General features: G+C 35.8%; 3 protein-coding genes across 3 annotated transcripts in view; 2 read left to right on the plus strand and 1 right to left on the minus strand.

The window, feature by feature from the left end:
- The window catches only part of LOC111055871 (dynein heavy chain 1, axonemal), a 357,355-nt gene that overhangs the window by 120,196 nt on the left and 215,984 nt on the right, over positions 1-21,175 (plus strand). The gene's annotated exons all lie outside the window — the stretch shown is intronic.
- LOC111058990 overlaps positions 1-21,175 on the minus strand; it is a 104,534-nt gene that overhangs the window by 53,418 nt on the left and 29,941 nt on the right. Inside the window, exon 3 of the mRNA XM_039439159.1 lies at positions 13,957-14,319. Coding sequence (XP_039295093.1) covers positions 13,957-14,319 — 363 coding nt within the window. The remainder of the gene's footprint in view (positions 1-13,956; positions 14,320-21,175) is intronic.
- On the plus strand, positions 6,542-10,678 carry LOC120353865. Its single transcript, XM_039439161.1, has 2 exons — positions 6,542-7,046; positions 7,943-10,678. Exons 1-2 carry the CDS (start codon positions 6,942-6,944, stop codon positions 8,147-8,149), a joined length of 312 nt encoding a protein of 103 aa, XP_039295095.1. The 5' UTR covers positions 6,542-6,941; the 3' UTR covers positions 8,150-10,678.

Here is a 21,175-nt window from a genome sequence, read left to right on the forward strand (position 1 = left end):
GTGTATTCTTGTAGACTTGAGGTTTGATATTTTTGGGATATGGTATGCTTTCGTCCATTTCCATTACATAGCATTTCAGGTTTGTGTCATTACAGTAAGTGGCATCTAATTCTCGGGATAGAAAATCGGCTGTTTGATTTTGCTTTCCTGGTAAGTGTGTGAGATCGAGGTCAAACTCTTGAAGAGCGAGAAACCATCTTGACAGTCTGTTGTGGTTTAATTTAGCTGTTTTAAAAAATGTAAGAGCTTTATGGTCGGTATTGATATAAATTTTATTTCCCAACAGTAGCGTGCGGTATTTTTTACAGACTTCTACTATACTTAATAATTCCTTTTCAGTAATCGAATAGCGTCTTTGTGCTGGATTTAGGGTTTTACTGAAAAAAGCTAGTACTCCCTTATCTCCTTCGGCACTTTTCTGAAATATTTCTGCTCCTATGGCGTAATCTGAGGCGTCTACATTTATGTAAAATGGCTGGCTCATATCGGGATGACTTAATACAACTATTTCAAGGAAAGCTTCTTTTAATTCTCGAAATATCTTCTCTTCTGCTTCTGTCCACTTTCATGCTTTGTTGGTAGATAATACGTGACTTAATTGGGCAGTGTAGTGTGACATACGGCTGTTGAAACGTCTATAGAATTGAAGAAATCCAATGAATTTCTGTAGTTGCTTTCGGTTGGTTGGTGAAGGGAATTTTCTGATGGCTTCTAATTTACTGCTATCCTGGGAGATGCCGTCCGGGGTGATGATATGTCCCAAATATTTGACTTGTTGTGCAAAAAATTCGCATTTTGATAATTTCAATTTGAGTCCACATCTGATGAGACGACGAAATATTATATCTAGGTGTTGACAATGGTCCTGAATATTTGTTGAAGAAATAATTCCATCATCCACGTAGAGTGTACAGAAATCCGTGACATCTTCTCCTACGGCTTGACGAAGGCAACGAATAAATATGGCCATGGCTGCACGTTACTTTGTTCCTTGACTATCTCTATTATTTTCTTATTATTCTCCTCCACTTTCGACTCCATCTCGCTCTTATTTTCTAACACCTTTCCCATGACAGTTCCCATGATAGCGGTGCCCAGCTCCTTACCCAATACGTCCACCTGTTTTTCAACTTCCTTTGGTACGTCATCCAACCGTTCATTTATTTGACAGGTGACGTCATCTATACGAGTTTCTAATTTTTTGATGACTGCAGATTGCGTATCTATTTTGGTATCTATTATATTTCTCACTTCCTCCCTGAAGCTAGAAAATTTTTCATCCATAGCTTTGACATCCTGTCTGACTGTTTTGATCTCTTCTTGTAGGACTTTGGCATTTTCTTCCAATTTGTCCTGGATTATTTTGATAGTTTTGCTGTTTTCCCGGGCTGTTTCCGCTCCTTTAGCTTGTCCTGCTAAGAGTTGACTGAACATGAGTTGTATTTCGTTTGTAGACTCATTTGCCATAAGATTGGTAACATAACCGACTGAAGAGTCTAATGTTGTATTGCGTTTTTCCAGGTTGGTGGCGGGTGGTGGTTGACTGGTCACGTCGGATGGCGACTGGGTGGCGGCACTCTCCGTTCCCTCGGCGATGCTTGGAGCGATCTGCGAAGACGCCGGTATCGGGTTGGACGCCCTCACTCCCTCATCTCCCTCAGCCGGACTCTCATCGGAATTAATCGCATCGACGACGTTATCAATCTTCGTAGAAGACAATTGGGCTAAGTTTTGCGGGTCGAAACTGATGGAGCATATGCTGCCTCCCTCTCTCTCTCGTGGGGTCTCCGCGACATTGTCCTGTGGTTGTTGATTGGCCGGTGTCGTAGCTACATAGTTTTGGGGGTGGTCGCTGAAGTAGGAGATTTGCGAGTTAGCTGGTGACTGGTTCATGGTGACGTTATTATGGAATACTTCGAGTAAATAGCCAAGTGTGTTGCCAAGTCTCAGGAATATTAAAATGGATTCAGTGATAGTGCCTATTCTGGATAAAATTGTGTTGTGTTAAAGTTTCAAGTGTCATGTACATATATTACAAAAAGACCTTCGAGTGCTACAGGTACGCTTATCAACATAGACAGATATGGCTTACAAATTACACTAATATAGTTCTTAAAATTCTAATTAGGGTCTTATCCTCCTGAATAACGATAGTATTATAATGCCTCAAATAACCTATAACCCTGGTCAGCATACAATGTCTAGATTCAAAGATCAAAATCAAAATTTTACTATAGACTTTTATGGAAATTTCCATCCAATTTTCTCTATTATGAGAATTATGTTATCAAACTCGTGTGATACAGTTTGTCTGTATTTATGCAGCTTTAAAAAATTTTAATTTGAAGAGCAACTCAATTATTTTAGCCAGAACTTACAATAGATTATCAGATATATCTTGTCGAAACAACTTCAGATTATTTTTCTTGCAGCTTTCAGTTTTATCAATAATTTCATTAATCATTGATAGTAAGATTGAGTAGGTAAGCTTTTCATCATGCTCCACTGGTTGGGTGCCATTGTGTGAAGTTGTGCTCCTGGGGGGGTTATCTCTTATGATAGAGTCCCACGTTATGAAGCTATTGTGAGAAGTTGTGGATTGTAATTCCTTCACAGATAATACGATGTTTCTGGTATTTATAAGAGCAGTCTCTAAATTCCCTCTTTTGCGAATAAATTCACAAAAAATTAAGGCCTTCCGGCTCGCAAAATTACTGGGTTCAAACCTCAGCTCTAGCTCAGTGGTAGAAACATGAATTTTATAAATACAAATAATCACCATAAGGTTCAGTGATCGGTAATTGGTAATTCTTACCGCTGCTTCTATGAAGTTCTTGAAGAATACCAGTAAGGAAATTAAAAGAATATTTGATGACTGATTATCAGTAACCATGTACCACTAGAGAATAATCAGGACCAACTATAGTTGTTTCTAGTTGATTCTTAAAACGCTCGTCGTGAATACAAGTATTCACCAATATACCCTTTCAAAATTCCTTAGAACTTACAACGCCAGTTCTTGAAGCTCTCTGGATCCTTATATGATATAACTGGAACCTTATTAATATAATTTCTTAATATACTTGTTCTGGCTGATAGAATGAATATCATCAAAGGATGATAAATATTGAGTGCTCTGAATAAGGTTAATATTATTTGATTCTATGATTTTAAGTGCTGCTAAATATTTGTTGGTACCAAAACAGTTCAAACTATATAACACGAGATGAGTTGGGATATAATAAAAAATTCTATAAGTTTGTATGCTGACATAAAACACAAAATATATTCCCATAAAACAGATATGCATAAATATTCAATATCTCTATAATTCACTTAAATAATCTATTCCTAAAATCTGAATAATTATCACAGGCTTTGCTAACATTCACAATGGTGAGTTTCAAATTCATAAATATATTATTTATAATACTGGTACTTAGACTTCCAGTCAATACAAAATTCTACCAATAAAAACCTGTTCGGTCTATAAGTTTGATATGGTATACTTTGTTCAATAAACAGAAATTAATATTTAATAAATTAATATTCAAACATGAGATCTCAGGGATTTATATGAGTTCGGGCTGTGCATGGAAGTAAGCTTCCTACATATATTAAATAAATTTATAAATGTTCTTATGAACTATGTGATATTGTTCAACACGTGGTGACTTTTTATTTTAATTCTAATTAATTGGAATAGCGCTTTTTGTTTTAATAATTACCCCCACTGAACGTAGAAAAAATGAGCTCATTTGGTTTGACTTATCACTCACTGACTGAAGTTCTAGATGTTCTCGTGGATTGAGTTAATTATTTCCAATAATTAATTAGGTAGGCTCCTTCTCGTCACTGCTGGGCTAACGCGTGATCCAGATTTTTATAAGTTTCTTTCGAATTAAAGCTATTTTTATGGGAATCTTTACAATTACGAACTCCTTGACAGCACTGAGTTCACAAATAATTAACATTCAACAAACATACATTACATTTAAAAAAGGGTTTGGCTTAATAATTCATTAAATATTTTTTAAAAGGAAGAAGAAAAAGCCCTAAACTCCATGTGCATCCTCTCGGGTTGGGATCTTAAGCCAGAAGAAGAAGGTTTTCAGAAAAATTTGCCTCTTCCTAGAATAATTCTGTAAGCTACTCTCTGATTGGCCTTCAATTTAATAGACTCAATACAATTGGTTGCCTTGGGAATCAGGGCTTCCTCGGCTTTATAATAGAAAAAATTAAATAAAAGAAGTTTCTATACAAATATATGGAGTATTTATCTTAAATTGAATTCATAAATAAATCGTAACATACGATTTTAATAGTTAATACATTTAGTTTTTATATGAGTTTTGTATACTCTTGATTTATCATGCTTTTTTGGATTATAATAAATATTTATACAGAAATAATAGTTATTTGTATTTCTACACATCGACTTCCTTTAGTATACATAATATATCCTTTATGAGTGAATTTTATATGATTCAACCGGTCATATGGGTTGATCGAATAATCAGCTGATTCGTTCAGTATTGGTTCTAATAATTATCGATTTATCCAAGATCGACTAATTCTTTTCAAAATGTAAACAAGTAACTCTAACCTCAATGTTCATGCATTTTATTTATTTTTTATTTTTTTTTTGTTTATAATCCGCCAATAATAATTATGCCGCTTTATAATTTTTTTGATCTTACCAATGGGTTCTCATAATTATTAAATCACAATAATACATGTTTTCTTATCGTTGTTGATAATGCTATCACTCCTAATCGCTAATAATACTTGATTTGAGTTGATTTACTCTTTGGATAGGTCTAACCTTTTTTCCAATTTTATAGTTCTATTACATTTCATTGGCTCATTTAAAAATATTTGGTGAAGAAATAATTCCATCATCCACGTAGAGTGTACAGAAATCCGTGACATCTTCTCCTACGGCTTGACGAAGGCAACGAATAAATATGGCCATGGCGTTCCTCAGTCCAAAAGCTAGGCGAGTGAAGCGGTAATTTCTTCCGTTGAATAAGAATGATAGATAATCTCTTGATTCTGCCGCTATCTGGATCTGCCAATAACCTGCGCTTAGGTCAACTGTAGAATATACATTCTTCCCACTAAAGGTTTGAAGCACCTGCTCTATCTGGTCTGGGCTCTCACGGTCATCTTCCAAAATGCTGTTAAGTGCTCGCGCGTCCAGACATAATCTCACGGTACCGTCTTTCTTAGCAACACAAACAATTGGTAAGCTATATTGAGAGCTTGATGGTTCAATAATCCCCAATTCTAACATTCTGTCTATCTCTGCTATAGCTGCCGGGCGGTATGTAAATGGTATTGGATAAGATTTTCGGTAATAGGCTTCATGAGGTTTGACTTTGAGTCGGCATTCAAAATCCTTAGCTAGTCCTGGCTGTTCTGAGAAGACATCTCTATTTTCAATGAAAACCTTCGCAACACTGTTTTTTGTATCTAGATCCCATTCAGCATAACAGTTTATCCTATCCAATAATTTTTCAAACATTTCTTCAGAGGAAATCTCTTTATCCATCACGCCGTCATTCGTCGTCGTTAAACTCAACACTTCAAAATGCTCCATGGTTTCTTCCATTTCATGAATACCCCAAGTCCTAGGAACGCCTTCCATGTGATATGCAAATTGTACTATCCGATTTTCTCCAGGATGTCTTTTTAAACTGAGAGGTGTAATAATTTCGGTGGTGGTGGTTTCAGGGCTTGCATGGAATTTCAATGTACGGAAATTCAAACAGGTTCGGAAATACTGTAAGAAATCAGCGCCTATTATCATTGATGGACCTTTGACTGGCAACACCAGGAAAGTATATTCAAATATAACTCCTTCTATTTCCACTTCTAAGAGACATTGAGTGGTTACTCTTATTCTTCTGCTAGGATTAATACCGGAAATGTATACATTGGTAAGGGGTAGTATAGCTATTGCATGTTTATCTTTGATGTTCGAAAACATATCCTCTTGTAATAAACAGCATTGCGAGCCACTGTCAATCAGGGCTTGTAGTTTAGTCCCATACAATTTGCATTCGATATAAGTTTGTAGCTGGCCGTCTGATGTCACATCGGTGTCGTCAGGGTTTTCTAAGAGTGTTTCACGCTGATCGTCCCGGAAAGTGGTGTCTATGTGGAGAGGTTTGGCTTGTTCCTCTAATTTGGTAGATGAATAATTATCCTTTGCTTTGGGGGTATCATATAGTCATGTAGTTTTAGAAGTGCTTATTTCTTGATTTGGTGGTGGGTTATTTGCATGTTGATTTTGGGTTGCTTTTGTTGTATGTGCTACTGTGTAAGATGTATTTGTCCGGTTATGATTTTGATGCGTTTCACCTTGATTCTTACGATCTCCATCTCGTTTGTAATTGTTCCCATTCAAGCGATCTCTGCCATCATAATATGCTCCTCTATCCTGTTGTTTATTATTGTAATATTGAGATTTATTTCTAGAACTGTTTTCAAACGATTGACCTCTGCTAGTATTTTCAGGGTATTTTTGATATCGAGTGTTTGCTCCGACATTTGACATTTGATTCTCACCGTTATAATTTTTCCTGAAGCTGTTGCTATTATGATGAGAATGATTGAAATCTCCTGTACGGTCATTTAACTGACTGGATTCAGAAGTAACAGATTGGATACAGTGTAAATGTTCCATTAATTCTTTGCAACTGGAAATCGAAGATACTGCTAGTGTCATGCGAACATTGTAAGGAAGCTTTTTTGTTAATATATTTGCTAATGATGTATCCGCCAAAGATTCGTCTAGTTGCGAATTCTTGCACATCATCTTAGCTACAAATTCAGTATATGATTGTCTGCCTCTATTATCATATGTGCATGATATAATCTCTGATAGTGCGTCCATCTGCTTACGTTTACTCCAATACTGCTGCAGGAATTGGGAGATGAAGTCCTCCAAGCTATTGATATCTCGCATCCGGCTCTGGAAAAACATCAGTGGCTCGCCGAGTAATAGACTGGACAGTTGGAAACGCCATACTAACCAAGAGGTGGGTATCAATTCCTGAATAGCTTTTATTTGATCTATGAACGGTCTGGGTTGCATATGACGATGGGAATTATCGAATTTTCCAAGACTTTGAAAAAGTTGAGTGCCGTTTACTACTTCATTCGGTGTATATTGCACTCGACTGACTGGGATATTTTCCATGCGTGTTTCTATTCTGGAGACTCGTTCTTCATTTGCGATCCATTTATCATTCATAATTTTCTTATGTGTATTCACTTCATCATACAATCCGGTTAGCTTCAACTGCTGTCCGCCTATAGCATTCTCCAACATGCCGTATCTCTCACTTGATTTTGCCCCCTCCTCCGCTAAATTTGCCATACATGCCTGCACGTTACTTTGTTCCTTGACTATCTCTATTATTTTCTTATTATTCTCCTCCACTTTCGACTCCATCTCGCCCTTATTTTCTAACACCTTTCCCATGACAGTTCCCATGATAGCGGTGCCCAGCTCCTTACCCAATACGTCCACCTGTTTTTCAACTTCCTTTGGTACGTCATCCAACCGTTCATTTATTTGACAGGTGACGTCATCTATACGAGTTTCTAATTTTTTGATGACTGCAGATTGCGTATCTATTTTGGTATCTATTATATTTCTCACTTCCTCCCTGAAGCTAGAAAATTTTTCATCCATAGCTTTGACATCCTGTCTGACTGTTTTGATCTCTTCTTGTAGGACTTTGGCATTTTCTTCCAATTTGTCCTGGATTATTTTGATAGTTTTGCTGTTTTCCCGGGCTGTTTCCGCTCCTTTAGCTTGTCCTGCTAAGAGTTGACTGAACATGAGTTGTATTTCGTTTGTAGACTCATTTGCCATAAGATTGGTAACATAACCGACTGAAGAGTCTAATGTTGTATTGCGTTTTTCCAGGTTGGTGGCGGCTGGTGGTTGACTGGTCACGTCGGATGGCGACTGGGTGGCGGCACTCTCCGTTCCCTCGGCGATGCTTGGAGCGATCTGCGAAGACGCCGGTACCGGGTTGGACGCCCTCACTCCCTCATCTCCCTCAGCCGGACTCTCATCGGAATTAATCGCATCGACGACGTTATCAATCTTCGTAGAAGACAATTGGGCTAAGTTTTGCGGGTCGAAACTGATGGAGCATATGCTGCCTCCCTCTCTCTCTCGTGGGGTCTCCGCGACATTGTCCTGTGGTTGTTGATTGGCCGGTGTCGTAGCTACATAGTTTTGGGGGTGGTCGCTGAAGTAGGAGATTTGCGAGTTAGCTGGTGACTGGTTCATGGTGACGTTATTATGGAATACTTCGAGTAAATAGCCAAGTGTGTTGCCAAGTCTCAGGAATATTAAAATGGATTCAGTGATAGTGCCTATTCTGGATAAAATTGTGTTGTGTTAAAGTTTCAAGTGTCATGTACATATATTACAAAAAGACCTTCGAGTGCTACAGGTACGCTTATCAACATAGACAGATATGGCTTACAAATTACACTAATATAGTTCTTAAAATTCTAATTAGGGTCTTATCCTCCTGAATAACGATAGTATTATAATGCCTCAAATAACCTATAACCCTGGTCAGCATACAATGTCTAGATTCAAAGATCAAAATCAAAATTTTACTATAGACTTTTATGGAAATTTCCATCCAATTTTCTCTATTATGAGAATTATGTTATCAAACTCGTGTGATACAGTTTGTCTGTATTTATGCAGCTTGAAAAATTTTAATTTGAAGAGCAACTCAATTATTTTAGCCAGAACTTACAATAGATTATCAGATATATCTTGTCGAAACAACTTCAGATTATTTTTCTTGCAGCTTTCAGTTTTATCAATAATTTCATTAATCATTGATAGTAAGATTGAGTAGGTAAGCTTTTCATCATGCTCCACTGGTTGGGTGCCATTGTGTGAAGTTGTGCTCCTGGGGGGGTTATCTCTTATGATAGAGTCCCACGTTATGAAGCTATTGTGAGAAGTTGTGGATTGTAATTCCTTCACAGATAATACGATGTTTCTGGTATTTATAAGAGCAGTCTCTAAATTCCCTCTTTTGCGAATAAATTCACAAAAAATTAAGGCCTTCCGGCTCGCAAAATTACTGGGTTCAAACCTCAGCTCTAGCTCAGTGGTAGAAACATGAATTTTATAAATACAAATAATCACCATAAGGTTCAGTGATCGGTAATTGGTAATTCTTACCGCTGCTTCTATGAAGTTCTTGAAGAATACCAGTAAGGAAATTAAAAGAATATTTGATGACTGATTATCAGTAACCATGTACCACTAGAGAATAATCAGGACCAACTATAGTTGTTTCTAGTTGATTCTTAAAACGCTCGTCGTGAATACAAGTATTCACCAATATACCCTTTCAAAATTCCTTAGAACTTACAACGCCAGTTCTTGAAGCTCTCTGGATCCTTATATGATATAACTGGAACCTTATTAATATAATTTCTTAATATACTTGTTCTGGCTGATAGAATGAATATCATCAAAGGATGATAAATATTGAGTGCTCTGAATAAGGTTAATATTATTTGATTCTATGATTTTAAGTGCTGCTAAATATTTGTTGGTACCAAAACAGCTCAAACTATATAACACGAGATGAGTTGGGATATAATAAAAAATTCTATAAGTTTGTATGCTGACATAAAACACAAAATATATTCCCATAAAACAGATATGCATAAATATTCAATATCTCTATAATTCACTTAAATAATCTATTCCTAAAATCTGAATAATTATCACAGGCTTTGCTAACATTCACAATAGTGAGTTTCAAATTCATAAATATATTATTTTTAATACTGGTACTTAGACTTCCAGTCAATACAAAATTCTACCAATAAAAACCTGTTCGGTCTATAAGTTTGATATGGTATACTTTGTTCAATAAACAAAAATTAATATTTAATAAATTAATATTCAAACATGAGATCTCAGGGATTTATATGAGTTCGGGCTGTGCATGGAAGTAAGCTTCCTACATATATTAAATAAATTTATAAATGTTCTTATGAACTATGTGATATTGTTCAACACGTGGTGACTTTTTATTTTAATTCTAATTAATTGGAATAGCGCTTTTTGTTTTAATAATTACCCCCACTGAACGTAGAAAAAATGAGCTCATTTGGTTTGACTTATCACTCACTGACTGAAGTTCTAGATGTTCTCGTGGATTGAATTAATTATTTCCAATAATTAATTAGGTAGGCTCCTTCTCGTCACTGCTGGGCTAACGCGTGATCCAGATTTTTATAAGTTTCTTTCGAATTAAAGCTATTTTTATGGGAATCTTTACAATTACGAACTCCTTGACAGCACTGAGTTCACAAATAATTAACATTCAACAAACATACATTACATTTAAAAAAGGGTTTGGCTTAATAATTCATTAAAAATTTTTTAAAAGGAAGAAGAAAAAGCCCTAAACTCCATGTGCATCCTCTCGGGTTGGGATCTTAAGCCAGAAGAAAGAGGTTTTCAGAAAAATTTGCCTCTTCTTAGAATAATTCTGTAAGCTACTCTCTGATTGGCCTTCAATTTAATAGACTCAATACAATTGGTTGCCTTGGGAATCAGGGCTTCCTCGGCTTTATAATAGAAAAAATTAAATAAAAGAAGTTTTTATACAAATATATGGAGTATTTATCTTAAATTGAATTCATAAATAAATCGTAACATACGATTTTAATAGATAATACATTTAGTTTTTATATGAGTTTTGTATACTCTTGATTTATCATGCTTTTTTGGATTATAATAAATATTTATACAGAAATAATAGTTATTTGTATTTCTACACATCGACTTCCTTTAGTATACATAATATATCCTTTATGAGTGAATTTTATATGATTCAACCGGTCATATGGGTTGATCGAATAATCAGCTGATTCGTTCAGTATTGGTTCTAATAATTATCGATTTATCCAAGATCGACTAATTCTTTTCAAAACGTAAACAAGTAACTCTAACCTCAATGTTCATGCATTTTATTTTTTTTTTTTTTTTTTTTTTTTTTATAATCCGCCAATAATAATTATGCCGCTTTATAATTTTTTGATCTTACCAATGGGTTCTCATAATTATTAAATCACAATAATACATGTTTTCTTATCGTTGTTGATAATGCTATTACTCCTAATCGCTAATAATACTTGATTTGAGTTGATTTACTCTTTGGATAGGTCTAACCTTTTTTCCAATTTTATAGTTCTATTACATTTCATTGGCTCATTTAAAAATATTTGGTGGTTTCAAATTACCACGTGACAACATGTTTCAACTTTGAAGTAATTTTCAGGTGTATGAGCAAAATACACAACGTTTAAATCACTTGTTAAATATTTTTTTCATCCACTTGAAAATTACTTTAGCATTTTATGGGGAATAGTAACAATGTTGATGGGTACTTGGATTTTCAATTCCTATGTAAATAAGTACCTAAGTACCCCTGAAGAAGAGAGCGATTATAAATGATGAAAAGTATTTATGCTGAACCACTATTTTAGTTATGTGGACTCGTAGGAGTAGTTGTTACTTGAAGGACGGTAGACTCTTCTTTATATTGGGTGGAAGAGTAACATTTCATAGGAATGAAGAATACGATAGATTCAGAACAACTCACATTTATTGATACAGTGGCACCAACTATTATCAACCAATGTGCGTGATTAAGGGATTATGATCGAAAAATCTGACAGAGATGAATATGTTGAAGGTGATTGATGGAAAAATGATAAAAGAATTCATGTTACGTCAAATTTCTGATGTTAAATGACAAAAGATAATAAAAATGTAGATGATGGAGCGTTTGTGGGACTCTTTCGTAGAAGTTTTACATCATATTGACTGATGTGGGAAGCTTGTGTAATGTGTTTTTATTGAAAGTGATTTGAATTTGATGGAAAAATAGTGATCCACAAGTTGAGTTTAAAAGCACATATCAAGTTGGAAAGATTATTGTTTGAATTTATTTTCAATAATTTTGAGATTAATATTAAACATTTTTCAAAAAATGAATAAATGTTATGTAATAAGATGAATCCCGATAATGTAAAGCTTCAATTACTAGAAACTGTAATGAATTGCAGTTCTCCGAATTCAGTAGAAATTTTCACAAGTAGTTGATACTTTCCAACTTAAATGCTAATTTTGATTCATGTTTGATAATAATAATTAATTCATCAGCATTTGAATAAATGCAATTTTTCAGGGATTTCCATCTTTTGATACTTTGCGTTTGTTACTGGACCTTGAAGCCAAATTCTCCTACAAGATAAGAATTTTCAACTTCCTTATATATAAATTTCAATTTCAATTTGATTTATATATAAATTTTCTCAGAAATAATATTCATTACTGGAAAATCTCGGCTTGTTATATTCAGAATTTTGGCACATGGATATGATTTATATTGTAGAATCGACTCTCTCTACTGTGTGCATTGAGACGCAAGTTCAACAATTCTAACTGAAGATTAGATCGAAATCAAACAAATTGAACGATCATTAGATCGAAACACCAGACAAAAAATGTTTAGCATAGAACTTCCAACTCCAATGTGAATTATTCATTCCATTTGGACTCGATGTAAGACAACTGATGAATCCTTCAAGATTTTCTCAATTGATTCTCTCCTTATATTTCTTGATTTATCAATGAGTGACAATTTTTGTAAATCTTGATAGAAAATTTCCACGATACGAATTTTGTGAGTATATCTCTGGACCTAATCCTGAATAGTAACGGAAGCGTTACTTCGGACTCGATTGATTGAATTGAAGCTGTCTAGGTTGTCTCAATTGTGATGCAGCGTTCAGATCCGACTCATGTCCGATATTTTTGTGGCGTGAATGGGTAGTGGTAGACTACATACATCGAGTTTTGGACGTACGAGTTTTGCCGTCCTCATAAACTCCATTTAGATTTAGATTAGATTAGATGATGTCAAACATATGATTTTTGTTATGTTCCGTTTAATCTTGTAGAATTTATAAGAACGGCCAAAATCGATTTGTGTGTAACTGGTTTTACATCGTGATGTCCATATTCGGATCGGAGCGTTGCATGACAGATGTCGCCTAATTGATATGCCACATTATCGAGGCTCTACTGTAACTTGATGCACACATTTCAAAGTGGGGGGTCGTGTGATAATATGAATCCTGATTATTTTTGAATATAGAACCATGCTTCTGTAATAATACCATTCCTTTTAATCGTTCCTGTTGTACCAAGAGCATAATCGCTGCAAAACACGTTTACGAACTGGTAAATAGTCATAATGAGCAGGTTGATCTAGTGGTCTGAAACGTTGCACTTTTCATGCCTGGTTACACCAATCTTGGTCAGACATTTGAGCATGGTCAAGCCGGGTTCACTTACAAGTGTGTACTGGAATTATGCATTTATTTATATACATTGAAAAATACAATATCTTTCTTATTTATTATTGATAAAAACTATCGACATGGAAATCATTTATGTTCCAGTGCACCGTTGTGAACCGTACTTGAATTGAACAAGCTCAAATGTCTTGACCGAGCTCGATGAAACCAGACATTAGTCTGCTGGCACTGCCTGGTCGTGGGTTCGAGTCCCGCCGTGAGGCATATTAACGTTTGACATCATCTCATCGATCACTCACGCACTCATTTCATCACTCACGCACAAGCAGAATGCTTTTATATGTGGCCATTCACTTATTCATCTACAATTATATTGATTACAAAACTCTGGATAAACAAACAAGCATTGTGCCAAGACTGTCTAGAAGAAGTCTAGAAGAGTTATTTCAGTTAACTGAAATTCTTTATAATATTTCCATCAACCTCAAGTAAAAATGCAAATTCAAAAACTATCTCTGAAAACGAAGTTGATTTGTTATAATCAGTGCTACTCACATTTATCTGATTGAGATTGAAATCAGACTGCAGCTGCGGTGTCGGCGGCGGGTTAGACTGGTTGTTCTGTTGCTGCAGTCGCTTGCCGAACCTCAGCAGGTTCCTGGTGATCATGGTGTTCATGACAACGATCAAGGCCAGCGGGACAATGAGGGTGAGCACGGTGTCGACGATGTTGATGACTCTCATAGCCTCGCGGTATCGCTCGTTCATCTCGCAGATCTGGTCGCCGCCCTCGGGCGAGAGCCGGACGCTGGCCGTGAAGAAGCTGTAGCAGTGGAGTAGAAGGGCCAGAGCGGCTAGCAGGGAAACAACCGCTTTGGCTCGCTCCACTGTACACATGTGTGGGCGATGTAGGGGGTACTGCAACAAAATCAAATAAGAATTAATTGAGTAGGCCAATTATTAAGTATTTCAATGGGGCTACTTAGATGTTTTATAAATAAACACATATCTAGTAGTCCATGTAGTCACATGGTGGTCTACATTGCTGTCACACAGAGATCACTCATCATAATAAATTCTATATAAAAATATCCGATTTCCCACTGATCTCTACACCGAATTTCCTGTTATTGACATAAGACAAATCTACATTAAAACTCTTCTTATTTTTATCAAAACCTACAGAACAGAAATTTTTACACAACTACACCATAATCACCCAACTAGACATTTATGTTGAATTTTGGATTTAATACTCCTTTACATCGGTCGATAACAATAACAACCCATTTCGTATCGTTCACCCACTTCATCGCAATCTTGCAATCACAATAAAAGAGGCTAAGGGACGCAGTGTTGCTAACTACAAAAAGAAGATAGTCACATGGTCTCTTGGTATTGGTCGGGAGGCATCAGAAGCCCTCATAAACTCGCCTTATAATATTTAGATCCTGATTCAAACGCTATTAGCTCCGTTACTGTGATGTAGCACTCTGAACATTATAATAAGTAGCCTAATTTTAATACTTTAGGAGATACTCCAACATAATACTAAAATAAAAATCTTTCTTTAATAAAAAATCCACGACATCATGCTCTGTTTATAAAGAAAAAACTATTTATGATTTATAATTATTCATCTTAATCTATTTCCAATATTGTAATAATTAAGTGAGAAGAATAATCCGGCAGAATTCTGCAGGGTTTTTCATTTTAAATTTATTATAGATAGGGATTGTTTCCCCACACACGGACCAATTGTCTATGTGGGGAATATTTATTTCCTGAAAATGTTTATCGAATTGTGATGTAAATGTTAATAATGCATTTTTTATGGAAATAAATTGAATTGGAATTCAGTACCCTTCTCTTAAACTTTTTCATATAAATACTACTAGTTCCAGCTTTCAAGCCCTTCAAGTGTTTATGTAAGAAAGTCTGTCTAATTTGTACAAGGCCCGAATACACCAAAGCCGGTTAAATTTTAATCATGATTACTTCCACGAAAAACAGTCAGTGAATTCTTCTTTTCGAAAAGATTGGTTCTGGTGAATTAAATCAGGATTAAAACTCAATTGGCTTTAGTGAAACTGGCACCAAGTAGTGTTTCCATGAAAAAGTTCAGAAAAAAATGAGAAGGTCAAGGTTGTTTCCATTGCAACCCGATAAATTATGAAAATTAATAAATTTTTCCTTTGCCGACGAGTAGCACGGAGTTATCATGTATATTCACGCATATACGGCGAGGTGGAACTACCCTTGAGTCACCCCACCATTGAAAGTCATACGCTAATAATCATGTAACTATTCTATTTCCTTTACTTGTTTATACTTTCATTAATGATTATTGTGTTATGTTTTTCTTGTGCAATAAAACTCAATTTACTTGAAAATAATGTTCGAAAGTGTATGGAAGATGTAGTAGATAAATTACAATATTATAATCCAGCATTCTGTGTAGAGTTCTGTAGCAGAAATACTTATTGAATAAAATTATACTACTGTAAACTCGCTTATAAACTCGAGTTTACAATGGAATGCTAAAAAAGGATGCATTAAATGGTTTATAAAATAAAACACATTAAACAAATAAATAATAATAATACTGAGGGTGATGCCCTCATAAGCTCTTAGGCTTGTGCGTGGGTAATGTAGGGGTCAATGGAGAGGGTAATGAGAAAATCGAAATCAAATCATGCTGAAATAGTGTGGTGAATGTCGAAAACGTTAGTAAGAACCAATACAAATTTGAAATCGTGACCATAGGGTATGAATATGTTGAAAGATTGGAAGATAGAGAAAGAAAGCGAAAAGGGAGGATGAGAAATGATGAAAAACGTCTGTGTGTAAGTAAGTATGAGGAGATTAAAGAGAAAACTGAGAATAAGAAGATTAAAAAGTATGAAAAGAATTTTCCAATTAGGAAGTATTCCAAAGGGTTGAGGAAAAGCTATCTCTTTTGCGTATTTTAAAAGAAAAGCGCAATTCTTGGCTTGGCCATTTATTTAGATACAACGAATTCACGTTAAGAATACTGAGAGGTGTAATAATTGGACAAAGGGCTCATGGAAGACCACGGCTACAATATCTGGAGCGAATTACCGAAGATCTAGGGATCCAGAGCTACATCCAACTGAAAAGTACAGCTCTGAACAGAGCATGATGGGAAGCTGCCTATCAATTGAATGATTGAAGCTAAAGAAGAAGAAAAAGTATTTGTAATAAGATTTGTAGAATGAAATGTTGATTACATGCTCCGAAGAAGCTTAGCAATGAATAATTGCTAGGGGGAATACTGAGAGAAATTGAGATGGTTAAGTAAGAACAAAAAGTGAAGAAGTGAAAATTCCACTGTATACTATTATTTTTCTTATGGTATAAGATATAAAAGAGGAGAGAGAACCTTTGAAATCAAGGTGACATTAGTGTGAATAATTTCCCAGTAGAATGTGATAAAATTTGAAATTAACCTGTCATTGCAAAATGTTTTGTTGTTTGGATATTTTCTTCTTGTTATGTTTTTACACTATAACAAACAGACTATGTGACCTTCCCGTAAGGGACTCCCCACCAATAGCAATCCAGAGGAATAGTTGGAAATACGAATAGTAGGAAACAAACTATTCACTGTGGAAAGAGGCATTCCTATTGCAGGAACCACTATCAGAATGACGGGAAATCACTCAGACTAGAGGAAGGAAGCTCTTCCATGGCCCCATTCATGATGTGTCCAAAACAGTGAAAAATTGGCCAAGAAATACATTCATATCTTTGAAATAAGGGGAGGAAATGAGAGAGAGGAAGGCATTCTATTCTGAATATGAATAAATGAGAAAGTAGTCCCTCAGAGGATGTGACATAGTTTTCGAGGCAGCATTAAACCATATTTCAGACAGATTTTTTTGTTGACTAGATTCCTGTTTCAGATGCTCATTTTCAAGCTCTCGTATACAAAGCTCTTCCCCAAGTTATAGCAATTTGAGTGGGAGCTTGGTGAAATCTCACAGAGAGATGGAAAGCTCGTGGAACTTCTTGTTTATTGTTGTTGGGGCATCTTAATCCTTTGAGAGAAGACGTGTTTCTCTCCAGTAAGAATAGAATCGCAAATTGGAGTAAAAACAGAGACAATACTCGTTTAGGAACTTGAAGTGCAAGAATGGAGTTGAATGTAACGAAAAGAACAAGAAGCAAGAATAGAAACATAATAATATAGTCTTTCTCCTAAAATGAGGTTCACGTTATAATAGCAATGTTTGATTAACAATGGTATTGCTATATCCTTGTCTATCATCAACAAAGCGGATAGCACTATTTCTTTTTTCTTCTTTGCTTTGCACCGTTCCAAGATCGTCTTTTAGAAATGTAGAATTGATTATTAATTAGCAAAATATTCTCTCCTGATTATGAAAATTCATTAAAATTATTGAAAAATATAATTTGGTGCCTTTCAAAATATAATTGATTATTTTTCAATTCAAAAAATTCAAATTCAATTCAATTCAAAATTCTTTATTCTTTAAAATGCACTATACAATAAAATTGATAGTATTATTATTACTAGAATACCCCTACAAGACTATACGTCTGTGTGTAGGGGTGAGTTCCAGGTTACCTACTGATTCTAGATCTATTGCGTTTTATCAATTTATGGCCTTAAATGGCCTGCATGATTTTCTAGTACAGAAATAGCTACATTTCACCAACTTTATAGCTGAATAAAACACATTAATAACATATCATAATACCAAAACATATGGTACCGTACTGTAAATTATAATTTTAAATCCATAACAAAGATAACTAAGATAACAAAGGTAACTTATGAGTCACCTCTTAAAAGTGTTCCTCAAGGTCATCCACAGGAGAATATATAGTGTGTGTGAGAGCCAAATATCCCCAACTCAATTTGGCTTTATAAAGGCGGTCGGCACTAGAGAGGCACTATTTGCAGTGCAAGTCTTATTTCAGAGATGCCGCGACATGAATTGCGATGTATATGCATGCCTGATTGACTATCAAAGGCATTTGACCGAGTAAAACATGAAATGATGGTCAAAATACTGAATGAAGCAGGTATCGATGACAAAGATCTGAGAATAATCGGGAACCTCTATGGGACCAGGTCGCTAACCTCAGAGTGGAAGGAGAACACACGGATTACATAAAAATAAAGCGAGGTGTCCGACAGGGTTGCATACTCTCACCTCTTATTTTCAACCTCTACTCGGAGTACATCTTCGGTGAAGCCCTGGATGGCATGGACAAGGGAATTCTGCTAAATGGATGTAGACTGAATAACATCAGGTATGCTGATGATACCATTGTTTTTGCCGACAATCTTGGAGACTTGCAAGCCCTGGTGGACAAAATTACCCATCACAGCAGTCAATATGGGCTTGAAGTCAATGTAAATAAGACCAAACTTATGATAATCAGCAAACAAAATATCACAGGAAGCCGACTATTCATAAACCAAGCCGCTATTGAGAGAGTTGATCACTACAATTATCTAGAAACCATTATTATGAGGACTGGAGCAATGCACAGGAAATAAAAGCACGCATAGGAAAGGCAAGATCTACCTTCAATTGCATGAGTGCCTTCTTCAAAAGTCACAACATCACCCTTGACACTAAATTGAGACTCCTGTGATGCTATGTCTTCTCCGTTCTCCTTTATGGTGCAGAATCCTGGACGCTTAATGAAACCACAACCAAAAAGATCAACGCTTTCGAGATGTGCTATACAGGAGAATGATGAAAATCCCTTGGACTGCCAGGGTGACAAACGTAGAAGTTTTGAGGATGGTGGAAAAGGACCTGGAACTGATGAACATAATCAAGGCACGTAAGTTGGAATACCTTGGTCAATCATGAGAACGAGGAGAGATACAGTTTGCTGCAGACAATTATGCAGGGGAAGATCTTTGGACGAAGAGGACCAGGAAGACGCAGGGTATCGTGGCTTAAAAACCTCAGGACCTGGTTCAACAAACATCTACACAACTGTTCCGGATTGCTGCAAACAAAGCACGGATCGCTATGATGATCGCCAACATTCGTAACGGATTGGCACCCTAAGGAGAAGAAGAACAAAGATAAGAGTAGAAGATCAATAAAAAAAGTAATTTGAATGAAATAAAAGTAATAATATCAAACAAAACATATTGAATTTTCTTAGCACAACATGTTAATAATACTTCTAAATCTTAAAAAAAATGGGGAAAGAAAATAAAGAAATTGAAGATATATTATGTAGGAACAGTGATCGGCGGATCCTCAAAAGATATCAGTACAAAGGTGCCAATTTATTACATAAGAAGCAGAAGACGTATAAAGATTCTCACTGATAGAGTCAAGAAATAGAAGAATTCCGGGAAATAAACAAATTAATTCAATGCAAGTATACTGACCGAAGCAGACTTTCTGTCATTTCCCAGCCCATACAGTACAGCCACCTCTCAATCCTTCGTTTGTATACAGTAACACTGCATTCCTGCATATTCCTTATCTCAAAAGGTAAGTTCCTGTGCACCATTTGGGCTAGGTAGAAGGGTGTTCTCAACTCAAGCTCATGGACCACTTGGTCGCAAAGCCATAGTTTACTCTGCATCTTGTTGGATAAGTATGAATTATTTCTTGTAAAATGTTAAAATTATTGTTTTTGAGATAAATTAATAAAGATTTTACATAGAGTTGTCTTATGTTCAGCACCGGAAATTCAGTGAATAACTGAATGGTTGGATATCGGTACTCTTCCTTAAGGATAGTTTTGATTATTTGCCGCTGCGACACTGCAAGTGGCTCCAAAAGGGTAGCAGGCAGTCCCCCCCAAATAAGAATGCCATATTGAATGATGGACTGAACATAAGCAAAGTACACTGACTTGCAATGCTTTTCACTTTGAACTTGGCTTAGCTGAGAGAAAGCATATAGTAGCCTTCTAAGTCGCTTTTTGACAAGTTGTACATGGGGACCCCAGCTGAGGGCGCGATCAAATGTTATGCCCAGATACCTGTACTGGTCAACTCGCTCTAGAACTTCACAACTACAGCCAATGGAAGTTGAATCTTGACATGAGTGAAGTTTAAATACTCTAGGCCCTGGATCTTGCTGGTTTCGGGTGACAATAGGCATTTATTTGGTCTTTCTTGTATTCACTGTTAAGCGGTTGTGATCAAACCATTTTTTAATTCTAGCTACATCAGTTATTGCATTATTATAAGCCTCTTCCCAATTTTTTCCGGTAGAAGCCACTGCTGTGTCGTCCGGAAATAAGAAAAGTTCACTATTAATGTTAAACTGAGCAAGATTGTTAATGTAGATAAGGAAAAGAAGTGGTCCAAGAGTACTCCCCTGCACAACACCATAATTTACTTTCTCCAACTCACTCCTGACATCGTTGATTTGAACATATTGTTCTCTGTCGAGCAGGTAGCTCTTGAACCACTTCAAAGCAGTTTGTTTGATACCCAACATGTCTAGTTTTATGACTAATTTTTCCCTGTCACTGAGTCAAAGGCTTTGCTAAGTCTAGATGAGTTATTATTAATTTATTTTTCTCCTTTGTGTTATCTGCAATATGTTTTGATGAATCAAAGAACACATCAGATGAATTTTTTGATTTTGGGAAACCATATTGAGAGGTAGTTAGAATATTGTATTGACTCAAATACTGCATTAGCTGTATCTTAACACATTTTTCCAGAATTTTTGAAGTTATGGGGAGTAGCGAAATAGGACGGTAATTGGAGTAGTCATTTTTTGCACCGGAT

Source organism: Nilaparvata lugens, chromosome 12 (genome assembly GCF_014356525.2).
Source record: "Nilaparvata lugens isolate BPH chromosome 12, ASM1435652v1, whole genome shotgun sequence".
In the NCBI taxonomy this organism is placed as follows: domain Eukaryota; kingdom Metazoa; phylum Arthropoda; class Insecta; order Hemiptera; family Delphacidae; genus Nilaparvata; species Nilaparvata lugens.

Coding starts and splice junctions, on each gene's coding strand:
- LOC120353865 (XM_039439161.1), top strand. CDS start 6,942: ATGAAGTCCTCCAAGCTATTGATATCTCGCATCCGGCTCTGGAAAAAC. Junction 7,047..7,942: donor AACGCCATACTAACCAAGAG/GTGGGTATCAAT, acceptor GCGTTTTTCCAG/GTTGGTGGCGGCTGGTGGTT.